The sequence below is a fragment of the Canis aureus genome, chromosome 7 (assembly GCF_053574225.1).
Source record: "Canis aureus isolate CA01 chromosome 7, VMU_Caureus_v.1.0, whole genome shotgun sequence".
Classification (NCBI taxonomy): Eukaryota; Metazoa; Chordata; class Mammalia; order Carnivora; family Canidae; genus Canis; species Canis aureus.
The window spans coordinates 68,465,721-68,489,156 of NC_135617.1; the positions used below are offsets into that span (position 1 = coordinate 68,465,721).

At 42.4% G+C, this 23,436-nt stretch overlaps 1 protein-coding gene across 10 annotated transcripts in view; it reads right to left on the reverse strand.

Moving 5' to 3' along the window:
- ANKS1A (ankyrin repeat and sterile alpha motif domain containing 1A) overlaps nucleotides 1-23,436 on the reverse strand; it is a 178,684-nt gene that overhangs the window by 91,305 nt on the left and 63,943 nt on the right. For 7 of the 10 annotated variants that reach the window (XM_077904339.1, XM_077904344.1, XM_077904347.1 and 4 more), the window contains exons 2-9: nucleotides 14,523-14,603; nucleotides 12,611-12,767; nucleotides 10,633-10,695; nucleotides 3,835-4,131; nucleotides 2,989-3,064; nucleotides 2,598-2,699; nucleotides 2,401-2,502; nucleotides 865-1,061 (exon numbers count right to left, since the gene is read on the reverse strand). In XM_077904339.1, the coding sequence (XP_077760465.1) occupies nucleotides 865-1,061; nucleotides 2,401-2,502; nucleotides 2,598-2,699; nucleotides 2,989-3,064; nucleotides 3,835-4,131; nucleotides 10,633-10,695; nucleotides 12,611-12,767; nucleotides 14,523-14,603 (1,075 nt within the window). Of the gene's footprint in view, nucleotides 1-864; nucleotides 1,062-2,400; nucleotides 2,503-2,597; nucleotides 2,700-2,988; nucleotides 3,065-3,834; nucleotides 4,132-10,632; nucleotides 10,696-12,610; nucleotides 12,768-14,522; nucleotides 14,604-23,436 lie in introns of those variants that run through there. The other 3 variants (XM_077904341.1, XM_077904345.1, XM_077904346.1) reach the window with 2 other exon arrangements.

Consider the following 23,436-nt stretch of genomic DNA (forward strand, 5'->3'; position numbering starts at 1 on the left):
AACAGAAAGGCCAGCCTCTCCAACAGGAAGAATTAATATACACCTGAAAATATGCTGCAAGTTGGGATCACTGGGATTCTGTTAGAGCAACGGCAAGTTCGGCAAAAATGTGGTGCTCTAAGCCTGAAATTCTTGTGCCCGGCAATGCAGAAAGGAAGGTTGATGGGACTATGGATTCAGGCTTAGGCTCAGAGTAAAACCCTGAGGGAGAAAAAGAGAGTAAAACATCTTGAGAAGGATGGACAAGACTGGAAGCAGAAGCAAGTACTAGAGAAAGAAGCAGTGAGATGGGAAGGTAGACCTTGGGAAAGAAATGGCTGGAGAGATTGTAATTGGGAAAAAACGGGAATGCTGCATGCTAACACATATGATGTCTGATTAAGCCTTGCTACCGCCCTGCTGAAGGCAGAATCTGTCCAGATCCAAATGGATAATGCTCCGAGGGCAAATGGAAGGTGCAAATGCACTCCAGGTAGTCAAGAACTTACTTCACTGAGCTCTTTCACCGTGGAACTGCTCTCCAGAGAGAAAACTAACAATACACAGCAGAGACCCCAAAGACAGAAGTAGCAGATGCCAAAGGGGAATAAAATGCTTCGATCTGCTCTAAGGCCCAAAACTAACAGGACAATGCACACATATTATGCTGAAATCAGAAAAACCAAAATTCGACCTCAAGGCACTCTATACGATTTAGCCACACTAAGCAAGAGTGAGATGTGACAGTGCCCAGAGGGACACGGAAGCAGGGTGCAGGCCTCTGGAAAGCGAGCCACCCTCGGAGCACAGTCCCTCTGCCATGCCCCAGTGAAGCACAGGCTGACAACACAGTCCCCAGCTTGGTGAGGGGCCCAGGCCACATACAGGCCTCACTCCAGCAGCCTTCACTCCTGCTGCCTCAGTCTCCTTGTTCACAGAGTCTCGGTCAGACGATCGCCCACTGGCCATGCTGTCCAACGAATGGCAGGAGACGGCATTATATAGCGCCTCGTAGGGACCCTCCTCTTCAGCATTTGTGTCAAAATCAATGATCAGTTCAGTCACTGCTTTCTCCACATCACCTGAAAAGGTCAGAGAGTGAGAGTCAATGGCTGGAGAGCAGTTTCGGATTTCCAACCACTGCAACCACCCAAAGCCCCTCATCAGCCTGAATTTGATGAACAGTAGCTGAGAGCAGGAAAAGAAAATGACTGCTTTGCTCCAGGGACAGGAATCAATACAGAGAGTTTCAGTTGCTCTTTATACCCTGAGACTTAAAGAGATTTTTCTCTAATTCACTATAGCAAATCCTTGACGTCTATGAGGGATACCTCCCCAAGACCTTTATGAATTCCCAAGGACCTCAATGCCATCACAGCATAACCTTAAACCATAGAACGTAGCAAAGTATAACTGCAAACTTAAGTAATCCTTTAAATTCTGTGATGCCTTTCTGACATCTTGGAGGCTGTGCAAGGTTAAACTCACTCACCAGAGACCTAGGAACCTCAGACTACCTGGGATCTGAGTCTGCGACTCTGAAAAGTTACGGACTGTTGTGGATCAGCCATCTCCGGGTCTCTGGCAAATAGTCAAAACCGTAACTGTAAAATCCTTGAAAGCTAACATCTTAGTGAACTACTAATCCCATTACTAGTAGATTATGAGGTCAAGAAAATGTATGGGGGTGGTGGAGGAGGGGGTAGACGAGGACTCCACAGTGAAGACAGGCCGAGCACCCTCTAACCTCATCCTGCACTCCTCTGAAAAATCCCTTTCCCCTTCCAGTGTCTGGTTTTGTTCTGTTCCTCTGGCTGTCTTTACCGTGCTTTGTAAATACCTGAAGGAAGGTGTCAGTCAATATTTTGTCTTTCTTGTTCATCATACCTGGGACCCAAAAGGCTGCTCGATAAATCTGAAATGGTGGATTTCAGTGGCTAATGATGGAGAGGCTGGACTGCCCAACCTAGTGCCCAGACTGCATTTGTTAGCCAAATGATATAGTATCAAAATCTGCCATATACTGTCTACCAACCAGATGACACTCGTTTATTATTTATTGAGGGCCAACTGTGCTTAAAGCATGATAGCGTGTGTATAGAAAAAGGTTTCCTTGAGATTTGAATTCATCTTGAGATCACCCTGTCTATGACACATCCCAAAACAGACCTCACAGAGCCAACTATAAATTAGAGAATAAGATAAAGTAGGAAAGAAGAGGTCCAAGCTCAAAGGCCTAAGGTATATCCAATAAAAAAAAGTTCATATACTAGCTGGAAACCAATACATTTGATTATGAACTTATTAAGTACTCCCAACCCCCTGAAGTTATTATTTAAATGAAGCTTTTTGCATTCTACCAAAGCCAGTTCAACTCTTCAAGGTGAGAGCCCATTGGTTGGCAGAGAAAGGCCGCCTTACCCTGAGACTTCTGGGATATGGAGTCCATATTGGAGATGAGAGGTCCCTGGGACCTGAGGGTTTTATCAACCTCTTTTGCACTTCTTTTTCCAGTCATGTGATCTACGTGGAAAGACAAAAAAAGCTTCAGCAAATACAAATTCCTTGGTTTGGCTAGTGTGTCCCCAGGCCAACCCGACAGGCAGATGAACGGGTACCTTCAATAAGTGCTGCTATCTGCTGGCTCTTTTGAGAAGGCAGTTCCCGGACAGTGTCTAGGGCAGTCAGGCCACGGTTATCTTTGATGTTGACATCGATTCCTAGAAAGGCACACCAGGTTGAACAGGGGGAGTGAGCAGTTGCAAGACAGCCTTAAAGGGGGTCCAATTCCAGGACTCCTAACGCTCCCAGTAGCACAACCAACATTTTTCATCCAAAGACATTTAATCCAGCTCTTGTAGAACAATTTGTACACTTGCAATCAACCAATGGAGACATACATACATTGGGTTGGAGGGCAGCCAGCAAAAATCCCCCTCCAGGGAGGCTAGGGAGAAACAAGCCCACCCCGGGCATGCTGTGTAGACGAGAGCGCTGCCGACCTCTCACCTGCAGCCAGCAGGATTTGCACCACATCAGTCTTGCCAAACAGAGCAGCCTCATGCAAAGCACTGCCCTTCTCCGTCTGGAAAGCAAACGAGAGCGCAGAGCAGCATGTCATCAGAACAGTGACCCAGGTTTGGTGTGGCTCCACACGACAAACGGGATATAGACAAGAAGGGGCAGGAAAATAAAATAAACCACACAAAGTCCTCTGTCATTATCTTTCCTACTTTTCTTGTCTGTATTCCGGAACCACAATTGTGGCCCAGACATGAAGTGTGTTTGAAATGCCACCATCAGGCCACACAGGAATAACTGTGTAGCAGCTCTTGGAGCCACCTATTGGTGAGAGCTCCTCAAAGCTCCCCCTTCCTGGCTGAAAGGAGTAATGAGAAGAAAAGTACCAGGGGAAAAACAAAAAACCACCTTGACGTCCCATGTGGTTTGGTCAATGCAAATCCTAAAGACAGCAGGGAAATGCCAAGTCTCCTGCTGGCAAGATCAAGTTGAGGGGACTTTGCAGGTGGCCAATGCGTGCGGTGGGAACACCTGTATAGGAAGATAATGAAACTGTTCTAATTTTGAGAGGGAGTCCGCAAGCACATCTTTTCAGGGCATAATGACTATATGTTACCCCTGAAAAGAAAAACATAAAAAATAACAATAAAACAGTAATGGACTCACTTGAGGAGTTTCCCTGAAGTTTTCACATTAAAATGAGTCAACAAATGGAAGCATTTGACACGTGGTGAGAAACGTGCTAAATGAGAACACAGCCCAGCAGCATGGTACTTGTGCCTTCCCTAGAGAGACCAGGCCCCCTGAGCCCAGGAGGTAGATGTGCCCCACTACCTGGTAGTTGCTATCCATGCCGGCGTCAAGGAGGACCTGGACCACAGCTTTGTGGCCATTCCTTGCTGCCAGGTGCAGAGGGGTGTGCTTTTTAGTGTTGCAGCTCAAGAGGTTGGGGTGTGCATTGAGGAGCATCTTCACCACCTCTAGTCTCCCGTACAGCGCGGCCAGGTCCAGAGGGGTCTCAAACTTGTTGTTGCGCATGGTGGGGTCCGTCAGCTCCTCTAAAAGGACCTTCACCACCTCTGTGTGGCCGTACTGTGCCGCACAATGCAGGGCCGTCTCGTTGTCGTTGTTCTAAAGAGTTTAACAAGCAGATCCTGTCAGAAAGGTAACTGGCAGACTGGCATATGACTTGGGATGCACACGTGGAAAACCACTGAAATTTAAATGAGAAAAATAGCAGCGATATTTGGAGGCTACTAGAAGTCGGTCAGATTCCAGATATACTCCCCAGCAAATAAGCCTGGCCACTCCCATCAGCCACACTGTGCCCCAGTACTGCCAGAGGGGAGCTGTCATCAGAGACTATCAGATTTATAGTCTCCTCCTGTGTGCCATGAAGGAAGTATCTCCTTGCAAGGAGGTGAACTGAGGGAAGGTGGCAGGCCTTGGGCCGAAGCCCTGGAACACATGAATGCCAATAGTATCACTGCCATTGACTCATTTTAAACTTCAACTGGTTTTACAGTTTATATTCAGTTAGCCCTGCAGTACTGATTCTAGATTTGTTGACCATCCACTGCCTTATATGAAAGCTTTCTTGAAAGAGTTTGTCATTTGCATAGCTTCTTGCATGCAAATCAACCAGCCAACAATCAAAGTAACAGAGTGGAGCATCACGCTCATCACGCTCATTCAGATATCAGCCACAGCCATTTCCAGGGGGAGGGAGGTACTGGAGCTCTGTCACAGAGGAACTTGGGGGAGAGAGGGGCCTGCTGTCACCCTGTGCCTACTCCCAGAGCCTGCACCAAACAATGCATGCACAAATGACAACACAGGGAAGTGTTTCTTATGTAGGAAAGATTCAATCACAATCACACACACGGGAATGTTTTGTGAGAGGTGCAAAATATTCAAAGTTGTAACAGGACCATCAATTCAAATTCACAACCCCATGGTCCTTTAATGCCAATTTTGTTTCAAAACAGGTAGAACCTGGGATGAAATAGGAGAAGTTTGTGCTTCAACCATCAGGAGCAAAATGTTAGTCATTCCAATTGTGCTCCTTCTTTTACTACTACTGCCAATGTATAATTAGAGCAGGAATAAAGTAATTTCCATGACTTCTCCCCTTTTTTAGATGCACTAATGAAAATAATTCTCCCACAAGATTTTGAGATTCCTAAGTTTAACCAGGAGTCTTCTGCCACTTTAGGGAAACAAAGCTTAGAGGGTGATGTGTCCATCAAGTCAATATTGTGCACCTTTCAGTGATCAAAAGGTAAAAATGCAATGTTTCCACAACTGCTTTAATTCTATTAATTACATTAAAAGTAAGTCCAGGAGTTACCCAAACACACATGCAATTCCATCTGCTTTCAATCTGGCATTTGACTGCATCACTTTTTCCAGCTACACCAAGTGTACCAGAAAGATCCAGAGCCACTGGGAGTGAAGCCCCCAAGGTCAGAATGATAGAAAGAAGAAATTTTAAATGAAATAAGGACAGAAAAGGTGGTAGCAGGAGCCACATGCAAAGATAAATGCACACAGATAAATAGAGGAAGCAGCACTGAGCTCAAACACAGCTCAAAGAGAACAGCAGCTGAAGTGCAGGCAGCCTTCACTGGCCACAGGACACAGCTGGTTAGCAATGGCCTCCTAGGATACAACTGGGCCCAAGGGGTGGGTTACATGTCAACCTAAAAGTCTGAAGGGAAGGGGAAACTCTGGGCAGAAAGCAGATCTTTGGGGTTCCCAGTGCCAAACCAACCACTTAAGACCCCCATTTGGAATGCCCATTTCCAATTGAACACCAGGTGCTCCCTGAGCCAACTTAGAGCTGTCACTTCATGTTCTCACCATGAAAGGCAGCTACATCAACAAAATACACAGGAGCTTTCTTTACAGTGGTTCCAGGGCAGAGCAGCAACCCAGAGAAGTTTTAAGAGGATTCTCAGGATTTTACATCTCAAGATTAGCATGACAGCAGGGCCAAGAAAGTCAGCTTATTCTTATTAAGACTCCAATTCAGAAAAACTTGTTTACTCTGAGGCAGACACTGCTGTCTCTTTTATATCCAAGTTGTCTCCCAACAACTCGAATAATCTGTCCTCGATTTTGTTAAAAAAAAAATAGTAGTATACCGTTAGGGCCTGAAGAACTGTAAAACTCTAAACTATCCAGCAGGAGAAAAAAAAAAAAGAAAAGAAAAGAAAAATTTTCTGTTTTTTTTTTTTTTTGAGAACTAAAGCAACTACCACAAAGCTGCCTTACTGAAAGCAAAGTCTTGATCACTACCAGACAAATTTCCTGCTTCTGTTAAAAATGGCCTAACCACATCTCTGCAGAATGTTGTACTCAAATTCACAGTGTAGAAAGCATCTTTTTCATGCTTCAGTCTTTGTCAAACCTGGTCTGGTAACTATAATACTCTTGAGTTGAAGTCTGTGGTGACCCCATCTCTCGATTATTGAACACAGGCCATTATAATGAGCTCTTCCTACCTGCTCCCCTTTGAACGGGACAACTATCAGGGCAGGAAGCCACTAAGTGTTGATTCAGGGACCCAAAGGAAGGGAGGATTCCAAGGAAGTACAGATTTGTCATGACCTGGAATCTTCCTCTTTCACACCTACCAAGTCACACCACAGGTGCTCACCATATACCTCAAGAGTTCCCAGAATCATATTACTATGTATTTGGACTGAGGAAGGAGACTAAGATCAAATACCCCAATTTTCCCCAAGGTCTTTGCACAAACTCTCCATTCCTGCCCATCTTGAGGATACTCACTTTCATTTCTCCTTGCTACAGTTAGTACCTCTAAGAAAAAAGATACCAATACACTTTACATATGGAGACCCCATTTAACGTGTAAATCCGTTATATTTCTGCATTGTCTACGTCTATTTATCTAACATATGCATAAACTACAAGCAATAGAAAACTATACAGAAACATTTGGTGGCTTTTCTCGTCTTGAAACTATTCTATTTTTTTTTTTTGAAACTATTCTAAACCATCACTTCCCAGTGCTTAGATTTTAGCCCAACTGTACTCTTGTCCACTGTTGATAAATACTTAAGTTAGAAACAACAGAGATCTCTGTAGCAGCAGAGGTATAGGTTTCAGAAATATACTAAAATTGGAACAAAAGGACAAACTGGGCCTCCTGAAATTTAGCAGACAAAGGAGAAACGTGAGAACAGAGTCCACATGGAAGAAGAGTTAGACTTACTCTGCAGTGCTCTGGAAGGCAGAACCCTAACCAACAAGATGGAATGTTTAAGAAGACAGGTATCAGCCAAGTATAAGAAACCAAAATCAGTAGAATCCAAAAAGATGCTGCCAAGTGGTAAGCCTGGTCGTTACCAAGAGAAACAACCAACCAGATGAAACAAAGGGTAGATGGCTCATCTTTCAGGTGAGAGAAGAGGATTCCTATTCCGGATGGAAAGTTGGCCTAGATCAGTAGCTCTCAAACTGGCTTCATCCTGGAATTACATGAGTGCTTAAAAGTAACTAAGTCCCACCCCAGGCCTGCCAAGGTAGCACCTCAGAGGGTAAAGCCCAGGAAGATTGTTATTAAAATGCTTACCAACCTAGCAGGTACCAACTTGACCAAGCAATCATCTATCATGGTAAAAAGCAAGACAAACTGACATCATGTGCCTTGTGACGTGAAGGAAGGATATAACATCACTCCTGTGGCATTCCTGAATCTAAACTGTCAATGTTGGGGGTCTCTGTGGCAAATGGTTAGCGTGTTTAGCTGTTACTGAAAGGTTGGTGGTTCGGTCACAGCCAGAGACATAATGTTTGTATTTCTTAGTCATGAAACACTAAGAAGGGTGAAAGAATTGTTCCAGATTATATATGATCCTAGGTTGTATCCTGGGCCAGGAAAAAAATTGCTCTAAAAGATATTATTGGAGAAACTGGTGAAATCTGAACACAGATTCTGTATTAGATTCTAGTATTCTATCAATGTTGAATTTTCTGATTTTGATAACTGTACTGTGATTACACAAGTGAATGCCCTTGTTTTTAGGAGACACATGCTGAAGTTCCAAGGTTAAACAGTCATGATGTCATGACTAAGTATCAAACAGTTCATCATCAACTATAGCAACAATATACATATATGTTTGAGAGAGAAAACATGCATGCAAATGTGATAGAATGTTAACAACTGGTGAACCTAGGTGAAGAGTACAATGCAGTCTACTGAATCATGCTTGCAACTTTATGTAAATTGAAAATTTTTTCAAGATAAAAAGTTTTATAAAAGCTTCAGGTGCAACCAGATAAGCTCACCAGAATGTGGAGGCAATTGGTCAAGACAACTTCCAGGTCTCTTCCAGCTCTGAAACTTAATTATTTTTAAGTGTGCAGGAAAATAGATCTAAAACCAAGTTGACTATTGCTCATGTTATGATATTCAGAGTAAGTTAAAATTATTTTTAAAGGGGGCAAATAAACAATTTTAGTAGTTGCACCTTAGCTATGAATGACCTACATTTTGGACTGATTTATGCTGAGTTGCTGAAAAAGAAAAGGCTCCATATGTCAAAGAAGATGAAAGCTCATGAAAACCACCTCTGCTCCCAGAACTCCTAATTTCTACAGGTGCCTGAATGGACTTAGCACACAAAACAATTCCCAGACACAATCTAGGTCAATAAAAACCTGCAAATTAGGATAAAACCTAGTGAAGTTAGAGTCAAACTAGCTCAAGGAGAATTTGCATTTGTAGTAAAATCCAAACAACTTTATCTCTTTGTGCAGTTTGTATCATTTGGTCTTTGCGGGGTGGGAGGGAGGCAAAGGGCAGTATTTTCAGAAAGAGAAGTATGCTCTTATTCCATTTAGACCAATTTTCTTTTTTGTGTGGGAAATCAAGGGGTAAGAAAATGTGCTTTTAAGAACCAAAGGCCTACCCTTTAATCAGAGCTTTAGAAGCTAACTGAACTAACCACCGAGTGGGAAAACAATCACTTCAAGGTGCCTCCCCACAAAACAAAACCCTAAATAGACTAATTGAGCAATGTTTCATTAAGCTTCAACCCACCAGTAACAAAGAACAAATCCAAAGTGCCGTTTCAGAAATACCACAAGGTATATACCCTTTAAAAGTCAGATTTCAAATATTACTAGTTACTAGATAGTTGTACTTAATGTACATTCTCTTATTTTTAACTTCAAATTAATCCAGCAAGGTAGACAGATAGTACACTGCACTTTACAGAAGAGGAAACTGAGGCTTACAGAAATGTAACTTATAGAAGTCAACAAAACCAGTAAGCAGTAGCACAGAATTCAAACTTAGGCCTGACTTGAAAGGCTGTGACATTTAAGAGTTTTCTCCTCTACTACACTATGTCCCAAAAAAGAAGAAAACAAAGTATCTTCCTATTTTGAATATTAGAAAACAGAATTTATAGAGAAAGGGCCAAACAAAAGCTAATGGATTCCACTATTCCCAAACTGCTTATCTGCCATTCCCATCAAGGCCAGACAGCTGAATAAATGGCCCACAGAAGCTGTGGAGATCCAGCCCACGGGGAGCTCCATTTGCTAAATCAGTATTTCTTAAGGAATATCTGCCTTGTATCTGGCAACATGCAGAAGTACCTTATGTTTCTCTTCCCTGAGGTTACTATATTCAGAGCAAGGGAAAGGAGCTAATGTGAATAATGCACTGACTCAACCAAACTCCAGACTGATGCCAAAAAGCAAACCTCAACCTGAATGGTTCAGATCAAAACCAGCAGGTGAGAGCACTGAGGAGAGAGGCTAACCATTACCAACGCACAAGCTCTGCCTCTTGATGTGGCCAAGGCCAGAGGGGCTGAGCCGTTCATCACCAGGCCTACCAGGCCACTACTCTCCCCAGCCTCACAAGGAGGGAGACTTGAGGCCAGTGCCCTGCTTGACCCTGTGACTTCCTTTTCTATTTCAGAGCCCTTCCAAGGGCCAAGAATGAGCAAGCAGTGAGAGAAGCTAATGGCTGGGGAGAAGCAACTGAGGCTTTCAAGTCCTAGGAAGAAAGGCACGAACTCTAGGAAATATGGAGGGAGTCACAAGGGACAGCTTTTAAGAGTAAAACAAGAGTCACCATATCCCTTCCCCAACATCTCCACTACCAGCTATTGAAAATTAGATTCTACGTTAAAAGAAATAAAGCAGAGGAAAAAAAAAAAAAAAGCTAATCCAGCAAGTACAATTTAACCATTTTTCTATGCTTATTAAAAAGCTAATGTGTTTGACATTTCTTAATTGAATTTTTCTTTTTTGAATTTAAATGAATTTAGCAATCACAATGGTAAATTATGTGTATATTATGGTTCCTTCTCTTTCCCCATTTCGGCCATTTCTAAGCTCTTCAGACATTCTAGGAAAAGCACCCAACCTTTCCAGAATTAGCATGGGTTTTAAAAATAAAGCCCAAACCCACTGAAGCTGCACTTTCCCATTCCCAGACAAGCCAAAAGCAGATGGGCCGAAGCAGACAATAGCCAGGGTGATGATGAGGAGCCTGAGTGGACAAGAGTAGAAGCCAGAGAGGACCAAAGAGGGAGCGCAGCTTGGAGAAATGATGCAGAGAAATCCTGGCAGCAAAGTACACACCTTGGCATTGATATAAGGGTCAAAGGGGCCGTACTTTTTGAATTCTTTGATCTCAAGAGTATTCTATAAAAAGGAGAGGAAAAGAAAATGTGATGATAAAATGGATGAAATATATCAAAGCAATGCCCAGCTCCGAGGGGGCCCAACATGAGAACAACTCGGATCTGCCTTCTGGGTGCCTGGAAAAGAAGTTAATGGGGAAGGCAGGTTTGAGGGCACAGCACTCATCACCCCCTCTTATCCAAGCATCCAACTGGAACCACATTAATGGTTTTTAAATAGATCAATGTGGTACTACTATCTCGAGCCATTAGGTTCTTCCAGCTATTGCAAACGTCTTGCCCAGCCCCTGCCCCACCCACCTGCCTGTCAGATACTCAGAACACTGGGCTGGTGTCCCACCTATCAACAGGATACTCCAGGGGGGAGGCAGCTGTGAGCAGGACAAGCTAGCACACTCAAGTGGTTCAAAAATCCAAGCAGCTGTGTTCCAAGGCAAAAGTGAGCAAAGACAGGATTAGAAATGGTTGCCGAAAATTTCTTAAACGAGAAGGACTTAATGGGTGTTTAACACCCATTAATAGTTTGTTTAACATTGAGGAATATTAGATTAAAAGCAAACCTCCTTGTACATTTCCTCCAGATAGGAGAAATTATAATCACTTTAGCCAGGAGGAGTAAAACTGCATTTAGATTCTAAAGCTGCAATTCTAGAGACAATTTTCATTCTTAAAAACATCCTCATCAATGATCTTAAATTTCTGTGGCTTACCTATCCAGAAAAAACAGCCTGAGAGGGGAGAGGGAAGCTGATTAACAGCTACAAACACACAATCTCCAAATTGAGAGATTTGGGCACATTGCTTTAATTTTCTTAAACAACTCAGAGTAAAGCTCCCCTTCTGAGTCAGTCATGCTCTTAACAGCTCAATGAGAATGTGCATAGCCTTGCTGATAGGTGGGCTCGCAAGAGTGATTTCCTATTTTTTGAGGAATAACCTTGATCTAATCCTACAGGTAATGTAACAATCTCCTCTCAGCAAAGTCATTAGGAGAATAGTCCCGAGCTCACTGAGAAAGAGCAGCATCTCTCTCATTCAAGCAACTAAAAAAAGTACCTGCTTTAGTTCAGAGCACAGAGGAACACAGAATGGCTTGTCACACACAGAAAGCCCACCTCCTCTCAAAGGGACACATGATCTCAGATCCAAACTACAGGAAACGATATTTTATCAGAGGACTGTCTAGAACTTGCATAATGGAAGTAGAACTTTTTCCAAAGGAATCAATGTAAAAAAGAGGAAGTATGGTCTCAGAGTACCTAATCCATGGCCATTTTAAGGTATTTTTGCTCAAATGCTGTCTTTTTTATTTTCTAAGAATTATCTCTGCTTTGTCAAAGCATGGTCACTCTGAAGTTGACATGACACTCTGAAGTGTAAATGATTTTCACTCTGCTGAATTACCTCTGACCTCTGAGGTTACTCAGATGTTTTTGTGAGTTCCTTTTTCAGTCCCGGTACAAGTCTGTCCACTTCTGCCAGCTGTGATGTAGGTAAGACAACAGCATGGTCCACAGAGCACTGATACATACTGGGAGGATTGCTATTTACTGGCTAACGTTGCACTGCCATGTGAATGGTCTAAACACAATGTATAATTAATTAAGCCTGCAGGTTTGCAATGGCCTCTAGGCAATTTTCCGGGATTTGCATTATTTCCCATTTTGCATGTGAGGTATTTAGATCTTCATTATAGCATGACTCCAAACCTGCACAATGTAAATGCATGTAAAATGCATCCTTGGGGTTTAAGATCTCCCTGGTGCACTCACAAGCATAGTGCTGGGATGAGGGGAACCATTTGTAGGGCCTGGAAGAGCTGGTTCCCTGAGATCTGTGCTATGGAACTGAAACAGTGCTAGGCCCACCACGGTCGGGCTATCACCGAATGGAAGAACACTTCTCTTCCTTCCAACCTGTTCGTTGACTCTGGTGTGTGAGGGCCCTTGATGGATGAGCAACCGCACTATCTGGGCATCTCCTTTCCAGGCTGCCAAGTGCAGAGGGTAACAGCCTTTAGAATCAGCCACGTTGGTCAGCGCATCGTTCCTCAAAAGAACCTCAACCACATCCCTAGAAGGCAAAAATCAATGATGAGTTTGCAGAACAGCGCTTCACATGTGAGCAGCATGAAGCCCTTTCAGATACTAGCTCACTTGGCCCCCTTCTACCTGAGCTCATCACCCAGTCTCCTCCTTTTATTCCATGAGCTACATGTACAGCTGCTGATATGCAGCTGAAACATCTTGAGCCAAACCGATACTGCCTATCACCTCCTCATTTCTCTAGGTTTTCTAGACAATCCATCTATATTCCATTATTTTGAATATGTCTGGTCCCCTTGTCTAAACCTTGCAATGTTTCCTTGCTTGTGATGTTTAAACAGCATATGGGGATAAAATTTACATAAAGGTAGTCATGCAAAACAAGTATCATTATTCACCACATCATTCAGAGCATTTGGTTATGTGGGAGCTAAGAGCAGACAGGCAGAGCAGAATTAAAGTCGCTGCAAACATAAGCCAGACACATATGGTATCATTTGATACATCCAGAAAGAAGGGGTTGGCTTTCTTAGTGGTGACACCGCTAATGAAGCAGATACAAATGTATAATTATTTCCATGTGCATGGGGTCAAAGAAAACCCCCACTGTAAACAAAAACAGCATCTGGAGATAAACTTGGCTAACAAGCCCTAGTCACTTAAGTTCAAGATTCGCTTTAATTTGGGTGACCCCACTAGTTATTGAGTGGGTTGGGAGGGTTCACTACAGAGTCCTTGTTAGCTTTGTCGAAGATGGCCAGAGAGAAGACATAATGAGCACATCTGATATATTTCAGAAAAGTTTCATGTAGGAGGAAACAATCATCACCTCTTTTTGGCACATCAGAGTCCATTAGGCTGGGCCAAATACTGTACAAGTGATACAGAATATCACAAGGTGGCAAGCACCCTGCTCCTGGCTCAACAGAATCTAAAAGGGTTCCAATAATCCCTCCTTATAAAAATGAAACTTCTTTGTATCTCCTAGAGCATGATGCCTCAAACTCTCCTTATCACCCTCTACACTACTGCACTCTGGTTTCCATTCTTCCAAGTCCTGGCAATTCTACTCAATGTCCTCCACTACAGTGCCTGCCCTTGGGCTGAGCCATCACATTCTCTCTCATTTGGAGGACAGTGCCCTCTGGAAAAGGCTGCCAAACCATTTATACCTGTGTCATCTTCTTTTAGACTTCCTCCCAAAGCACAGCTTCTCCAGAAAACTTTCTGTAGAAATCCCACCCAACAACTACTAACCAACACCTAAGAGAATTAAATAGGCCGTATGATTTAGGTATTTTTCTCCTTAAAAATGGTCCTTTGTTTACAAGGCTAACTGTACGAGGGAAGAATGGCAAGCAAAAAGACAGAGTAAATAAATAACTACTTTAATAGGAGGGACGTTTCTTATGACCACTTAATCTATTTTCAGGTTACAAAGGTGCTGGTTACCTAAGAGATTATCCAGCACCTTTATGATCTGGCTGCCCAAATATGACCTTTATATTCAGATCATCATGTAGCCCTGCACCATTTCCAAGTAGAAAAGGACAAACAGAAGAAAAGGTAAAACTTAGCTTTTGAAGTTTTTTAAGGGGTGGAGTAGGATGCTTAAATTATACACTAAAAGAGACTCAGAAACTCTGGTTGGACTGAATTTAGTTTTGTTTTTCCCCTGTTCCTCAACACTACTGCTTGGTAATTCTTTATAGAAACCCAAAAAGACCACCAAAAGGCCTGGGTTCTAGAGAGTAGGACAAGAATATAGCACATTAATACTTACTTATGGCCATTCAAAGCAGCATGGTGTAGAGGTGTATAGCCAGTGCTGTCAACACAGTTCACATTTGGCCCTCTCCAGATGCTATAGAGGTGGGGGGAAAAAAGACTGAAGTCACAAACCAAATTTAGAGCCAGCTAATCGCTTAGAAAATAATTCTATGTGGTGTTTAACCAAACCAGTTACATCCACATGACTTCTGATAAAGGACAGTAGCTATTTACTACAGAAATGCACAACACCAAGGATACACAATTGTTTGCTGAACAGGGTGTCAGGTGTCAAGATAATAGTGTCATCATTTAAGAGCTTGCTCTTCGGTACCCTTCTCATCTTTTTTTTTTTTTTAATTTTTAAAAAATTAAATCCATTTCTCTTCATATGTTTGAATTCTGCTCCATGACAAGCCATTGAAGTGTTACATCTTCTTTTGTGCATTTTCCTCTAAGTAAACTCTACCCACAACGTAGGGCTCAAACTCACAACCCTGAGAGGAGTCACATGCCCTCTACCAACTGAGCCAGCCAGGCACCCCATGTACCCTTCTCATTTTTAACCACATTATTCACTCAGTCTGGGACTTGTGCCTCTGAATACTCCCAGGATTGTAAAAACAGTTCATTGAAAGATCATCAAAAATAGCACAGAATCAACCATTCAGTCACAGGTATTTAATACCAAGCTCTGCACTGGTGACCGAAGACTTAAGAGAGACTTCAACACAGACCTACAGATAATCTGGATGACTTAACCAGCAAGAACCAAGATGAAAGAATCCACATTAATAAAAGCATCAGGACGTGTGTTAAGATGCAAGAGACAATGGGTCTTTCCTTTGTAAATGTCTTATTGTTAAAAAGAAGAGTAAAAAGATCTATAATTTGAATGCTTTATTTGAATCAGAAAAACTATGGGGATGCCTGGGTGGCTTAGTGGTTGAGCATCTGCCTTTGGCTCAGGGTGTGATCTCAGGGTCCCAAGACCGAGTCCTACATTGAGCTTCCTGCATGGAGCCTGCTTCTCTCTCTGCCTCTGTCTCTGTCTCTGTGTGTGTGTGTGTGTGTGTGTTTCTCTCATGAATAAATAAAATCTTAAAAAAAATACTGTACTATGAAAGCTGAAGTGTCATCTAACTTAATCCTCAAAGCCTTAATTTTTACCTCTGTTTCGCACCTTACTGCACTGCCAGAGCAGCTTTTTTTTTTTTTTTTAAGAGGGGGGAAGGAGAGAACCTCAAGCAGGCTCCCTGCTCAGTGTGAGCCCGATGCAGGCTTGATCTCATGATGGTGAGATCAGGACCCAACCAAAATCAAGAGTCAGATGCTCAATTGACACCCAGAGGCCCCTTGGCCAGAATTTCCAAAATAATATTAAATAGCAGAGGACAGTCTTGTTTTGTTCTTGCTTTTAATGAATGTCTCTACTGTTGGCAGTTGGTTTGAGATACTCTGTAACATGTAAAGTAAGTATCTTATTTTTTTAAAAAAAGATTTTATTTATTCATTTGACACAGAGAGAGAGAAAGAGAGAGAGCGAGCGAGCACAAGTATAGGGGAGAAGCAGGCAGAGGAAGAGGGAGAAGCAGGGAGCAGGGAGCCCAATGTGTGGCTTGATCCCAAGACCCTGGGATCATGATTTGAATCAAAGGCAGATGCTTAACCAATTGAGCCACCCAGGCACCCCAGAAGTATCTTTTTTTTCCTTTTAAAAATGTTATTAAAAATAGTCATTTAGGGGTGCCTGGCTGACTCAGTCAGCAGAGCATGTGACTCTGGATCTCAGGGTTGTGAGTTTAAGCCCCACATAGGGTATAGAGATTACTTAAAAATAAAAAAAAAAAAAACACTTTTAAAAAAATAGTTAATTTAAATGCATTTTCTGCATCTGTAACAATAATCCCAGTTTTTCTACATTTAACCAACTAACATGTTGTTATCAATAGGTTTAATACTGAGCCATTCTTTCATTCCTCTAATTTGGCCATTATCTATTATGTCTATCTTGGTGAACTGTACTTAAGAGTGTCTACTTAAGAGTATTTTAATTAGGATTCTCACAACTGCATTCATAAATGAGGCTGATCGAAAGTTTTTGTTTGGGAGGCCCTGGGTGGCTCAGCGGTTGGGTGCCTGCCTTTGGCCCAGGGTGTGATCCTGGAATCCCAGGATAGAGTCCCGCATCGGGCTCCCTGCATGGAGCCTGATACTCCCTCTGCCTGTGTCTCTGCCTCTGTGTGTGTGTGTGTGTGTGTGTGTGTGTGTGTCTTTCATGAATAAATTAATAAAATATTTTAAAAAATAAAGTTTTTGTTTCTTGTGGTATGGCTATTGGATATTAGTATTAGGTCTGGGTCACAGATCAGCTGGGCAGCCATCTACCCATTTCTATATTCAGGAATCATTATTAGCATAGAGCACCTAAATCATAAAGAATTACCAGTAAAACCATTTGGGCCCAAAGCCTTTATGCTTAGATGTAGGACACAGCATTAGTTATAACAATAAATTTTGGAAATAGCCCAAAAGTCCATCAATAGAGAAATGATTATGATAAATAACTAAGGAATATAGTAGAACATCACACTGATATCACAATTTATATTGCTATGTAATAAGAAAGAAAAGAGATTATAATATGATGTTAAGGAGAAAAAAGAAACAAAACTATTAATACCATATAGAAAGAAACTATCCGGGAAACTGACCAGGATACTGGATTCAGTACACAAGTTTACTCCATTCCTATCTAAAGTTCTATGAAGTATAGAAACAAGTCCCACCCTACACCACAGATGGATAGATGATAAGACAGACAAACAGGTAGATTCAGGCAAGAAAAAGAGAAAGACTCATCAAGTAACTGACAATGTTGAGGAATTCCTAAAAAGCAGAAATTAGACAAGGTCTGATCTACAGAGGCACAGCCTAGAAAAATGAAATTAAAATAATCACACTCTACGGCATCTGGCTGGCTCAGTCAGTAGAGCATGTGACTCTTGATCTCAGGGTTATGAGTTTGAGCCCCACACTGCGTGTAGAGATTACTTAAAATTAAAAAACTAATCACACACTGCTTTTCACCAATCAGACTGACAATAAAATGAGAATAACAGTATTTATAAAGATCAGGAAAACAAGCACTCTTATATACCACTGGTATGAGTTTGAATTGGTGAATTCCTCTGGGAAGACAATTTGGCAGCATCCGCCAAACCAAAAATAGGTATTCAGTTTGAGCCAGCATTTCCACTTCCTGGCAACTATTCAACAGAAATACTTGTACACATGCACAAAGATATTTGCTTATAAAGGACTGCTTCACTGTGAAAGCAAAAACTACAAACTTCATGTCTGTCAACAGGTGGGCAGTTATATACCAGGTATGCCCATATGATGAATTATTACATAACCATTAACAATAAGAACCACAACAAAGGGGAAAAAACAAGTTGGGACTATGTGTCCTGACACAGAAAAATTTCCCAAAACATACTGTGTTATGGGTAAGCAAAAAAAAAAAAAAAAAGTAGTCATTGTGTAGTACACAAAATATGAGTCCTTGCTTTAGAAGTATGAATGTACATACACATATAGGGTGGAGAGTGATGGGAAAAGTGGTTGCCAAGAGTTGACAGTGGTTACCAAGGGTAAGGAAATGTGTATTGGGGGACACTACAGATGGTGAAGAGAGATTCTCATGTTCTGCTCTGTATTTCAACACACTGTTTAAAACACAATGAGAAATGCATTCATGTGTTTTTATACTAATAATTTTTTAAAAGAGGGGAAAGAAACTATGCACAGGGAAAAGAGAACTGTTAATAATAAGTGGTTATATATGTGTGACCTGGGTCACTTTAATGAGCATGTCTACATTAGGTTTAAAATCTTAAGATAAATTTTAAGTGAAAAGAGAAGATACGTATGCTTTAGTATCCAGGTTATTTGTTGATTGTCAATTAAGGATGCTGGTAACAGCGTCAGGAGCCTGAGGTACATCCTGGCATCCCTCTCCTCCATTGAGCTTGGATTCGTACAGCACTTTCCAAGCAAAGAATTAAAAGCAATTATATCTCTTTGTCACATGTATATGATAACCTCATTTTCTAAACCAAAAATTGTATGCCTGTACCTGACAATGAGAATGATAGAAAGTGAAATGGGTCTGGAAATCTAGGATGTATGATTTTCATACTCATACTCATTTTCAAAGTGACCCACCAGACAAAACATCGTCATTCTATTAAGAAATAGATGACACACTTAGAATCAAAAAACAAATAATTGGCCCCAAATCGGTGGCAGATCCCAAACTTCACATTTGGAGTCTGGCATTTGGCCACACAAGGACTTTATGACCTAACTGGGATGACAAGAGGACATAAAGATGTCGTAGTACAAGGCTGGAATAACAATCCAACAGCAAGATGACTGGAATAAACCAACAGGAGTTGGGAAAAAGAAAATACCAGTACTGGGTCAGGTGGTCAGGAGCACAGGTCTGTGGGCTCTGAGGACTCGTTCAGGAACCTGTTAGCTCCACAATGATCTCAGTCCAGGTCCCAAAATAACCTGAATATAAGACTTAAACTGCCCATGCTTTTAACAGAAAGGCAGGACTGAGCAAGCTTTCTTTCACTCTCTAACACCTACCTCCATGTCTCTGGTCTAGAGGTGGTTACCCTTGTATATCCCTAAAAACAATTCCAAAGGACAAGGAAGAAAGAAAAAGACTTCCCTGCATAAAGCTGCAACATCTCCAACTAATAAGATCTTCCCCGCCTCCCCTGCTTTTTTCCCTAACTAGCATCTCCTCTGAATATCCATCTAGAAATTTGGGCGAATGGGGAATATATTAAATAACATCTAAATGAAAACAGAGAACTGAATCTCTCTGCTTAGAATTTTCGCTTCACACAGGATGGTAGTAACATCCCCCTCCACCCAAGTTTCTTCCTTTATGGCAGCCCAAGAAAGAGCTATTTACAGTCTGGGTCTTCCTCTCTATCACAGCTGTCCTATTAGGTTTTTCTGATAGTAAATACCAAAGGGTTGTTCACCAATAAACAAAAGCAAAATACAATGCACCAAGAAAATGGGTGGCGTGACAGAGGGACAGTCCAGGAGATTCTGAAACCAAGTCTAACCTGTATAGATCGTACAGAAATGCAATTGCTGCCCTTGATTTGTAAAACAAACCCTCACACTACCCTTGATGGGTCTTAGAAGAGTGCCAGTGACCCTGAATGAAGCAACTATAGTACCCAGGCTAAGAGTTGAGGCTCTGTAGTTAGCTACCTCTGCCACTTGTCAGTTGTAGGACAAGTCCCTTAATCCTTCAAATCTTGTTCTGCATCTGTTAATTCTTCTGTGATAGGCTCCCCAGGACTTAACTGGCTCATGAAAACGAGAACTGGTTTGAACCAGTTTAATAGTATTAGGGTTGAGAAGCCTAAGCTGTGTCACAGCAACCCAACCACACAGACAGCAAGTCTTGCCTTCTGGGACTCAGAAGTGCCTACATTTGGGATGGCATCTAAAGACACTGGAGAGGGCAAGGAAGAATATGGCTGATGAGAACCTGTGGCCTTTGAGTCCCACCTGAAAGGCCTCTCTCCATCCATTTACAAACTGACTACACATTGATCCATGGCAGGTGGCATGCTGGCTCTGGAAGTAGTGATGAAGAAGAACAGGCCAGCCATATAGACACAGTCCACTCTCTACAGTGGGACAGGTGCTGACGGAGGGCCTGCTCATGAGGCTACTTTGCATGTATTCAATAGATAAGTGAAGTGGGCCTCTATGTGCCGGGCCCTGTTCCATGGCCTGGAAATGCAAATGGGAAAAGACAAAGTCTCTGCCTTCATGGATCTTGAATCTAGAGGGAGGTAGAGTGAGCAAATAAACAAATAAATAGAAATATGGTGGTGGGTAATGATAAGTACCATAAAGAAACAAAGCAAAGTAAGAGAATAAAATGTGACAGGCTGACAGTTTAAATAAGGCTGACAGGCTCAGGAAAGACCCCATTAAGAAGGTGAACCTCGGAGAAGAGATGTGAATGAAGGGAAGAAAGGTGCAGTGTGTGTGTTGGGGAGGACAGGTAGAGAGAACATCATATGCAAACAGCCTGAGAAGGAGCAGGCTTGATGTGTAACTGGAGAGCAAGGAGGAGCAGGGGGCTCTGAGTGCAGGGGGCTCTGAGCGCAGGGATCAGGCTCACAGAGGCCACCCAGGTGAGTTAAGGTCAGCGAAGTAACCATAAGCACCTACTATACATCAGGCTTGGGGAAAGACACAAAGTCCACACTAAAGGAGAGGGGGAGCACTTTCAAAATAAGTCCAAACCATGGGGATCAAACACAAAATCTCTAAAAGGGAATCAGAGTTCCTTCAATTTGAATTAAGAGGTCCATTGATGACACCCATATTTATTTTTTTTAAAGATTTATTTATTTATGATAGAGAGAGAGAGAGAGAGAGAGAGAGGGGCAGAGAACACAGGAGGAGGGAGAAGCAGGCTCCATGCCGGGAACCCAATGCGGGACTCGATCCTGGGTCTTCAGGATCACGCCCTGGGCCAAAGGCAGGCACCAAACTGCTGAGCCACCCAGGGATCCCCGATGACATCCATATTTAAAGCTACATATCGCTCTTCAGACCTAGCAAAACTCAGGCAAAAACCGGAAGTCTCTGTGAAATCAAGTAAGAACAGAAAATACATGGAGACACTCTATCCAGTACAGAAAGTGGCCCATTCAAATGTGCCCTCGCCCATGACACCTTTCCTGACTGCACTGGCTGATATTAATCTCACTCACCTCAGATTTTCCAGATCATCTATGGCAGCTTCACCACGGCATTTATCATTTTTGACCTTGAACTATTGTGAATTCTTTATGCTGCTCATCTGCACCATATATATATATTTTTAAAGATTTTATTTATTCATGAGACACACACACACACACACACAGAGGCAGAGACACAGGCAGAGGAAGAAGCAGGCTCCATGCAGGGAGCCTGATGTGGGACTCGATCCTGGGTCTTCAGAATCAGGCCCTGGGCTGAAGGTGGTGCTAAACCGCTGAGCCACCCGGGCTGCCCTGCACCATATATTTTAAGCTCTTTAGGGAAATCCCTCATGTTTCCAAGAGCACAGAACTATGCAGGGAATTGACTTGGGGCCACCACTATGCAACTTCTAACACTGGGTTTTTACCAACCTGCTACCTAAATAGACAAGGTCTCTTTGCAGTAACAGACTTGCTACACCTAATCATTAAAAATGGCAACAGTCTCTTGATGGGACCATAAGAATACTGCATTTGAGATGTCTGTCCATAAAGTACAGAGAGAGAAGAACCATAGTTAGCACCAAAGTACCCAGCACATTTTCATCTGTGACTACTCCATGGAATCAGGTCTCAAGACCCAATGATACCCCATAGTGGTCTCTGCTGGCAGTAAGCTTGCTTCGTGTGGCTGCCCAGCTACTTGACTGCTTACTTTACACAAATAATGGCATCTCGATGCGCCAGCAGTGTTCAATCCAGTTTAATTCAATAAATGTTTATGCACTATCTTCCATACGCCAGGGTGCTACAGAGTCTCCATCCTTGAGTAGACTGGGGAAGTCACACAAGTAAACAAATGACAATACTGAACAGTGTGTGACATTCTGGGAAGGAAGTAGCTTACATACATACGCAAAGGGCAGCTTATAGGGAAATGGAAATATGAGAGGCTTTACAGAAGAGAAGATCCTTGGAGAGAGCCTTAATGTTGAGAAGGAATCTGCCAGACAGAAGAAACAAAGAGGAAACACCTCAATTCACGGTCTCCCAAGTTGCCCCAGTTTGCTGGGGCAACACAAGTAACTGGAAGTGGCCGGAGCACAGAAGTGAAAGGATGGTGAATGCAAGCATGGAGAGGCAGGCAGAGCCAGCTATGAAAGGTCACGGAAACTACTGAAGTTTTGAGGAGAATCAGATGTATGTTTTAGAGAAATCCTTCTGTTAACAGCTAGGAGATGGGAACCTCAACAGCTAACTTGCTATTTACCATGCTGTTGTGATGGTCTTATATATTTCAGAATTTGAAAAAAAAAAAAATCATTATGCTAAGCAGTTGTGTAGATGATGGAGAGGAAGAAGTGTGTGACTAGATCCAGGGAGCCTGGCTGGAAGTTAGCAATTCAGGCATGAAGTGAGGACCTGAATGAAGGCAGTCATAAGGAGGACAGAGGAAAAAGGATAGAATCAATGAAAAGAAAATCTGGTGGCTAAATCAGGGTAGGAGCATGAGGGTGGGTGAGAAGGGAAAAATTAAGAGCCAAATGAGAGTAAATTCGGGAGGAAAACCAGGGTCACTTTGTTTTGTGATGGTGATGTTGTCAGGTAGGGGAGAAGAAAAGAGGGGAGGGAGAGAAAGTTTGAACCAGATTATTCAGGGTTGAAATGGATTTGGACTCCCACACATAGATGTCTAGTCAGCAGGTGGGTCGATGAGGGTCCCGAATGCCCTGTGTTGGTTACGTAATTAATTTAAAATGATCATGTTCAAGTGTTTACCTGCATGTGTGTTCCCCACATTTGACCCCTACAACCATATTATGGAGTACCAAAGTACAGAGTGTTATTTCCATCTTTATAGGTAAGAAAACTGAAGTTCGAATGACCTGCTAATCATCATACAGCTAATTCATGCAGCCCTGAAACAAAATCCCATGTTTGACTGTCAGTGCATGTTTTTCCCAGTTTCTCCAGGATCTTGAACTTGACTGTTGAAACAACTTGGAGCTCTGTCCACCTCCTGTGCTAATTCTCAGGAGGTCAAAGGCTCTCAGAGTGCTAAGCCAGGAAAGGGCCTTCTCTAGCACAGCTCTATGAAGAGAGAGCAATGGCAATAAACAT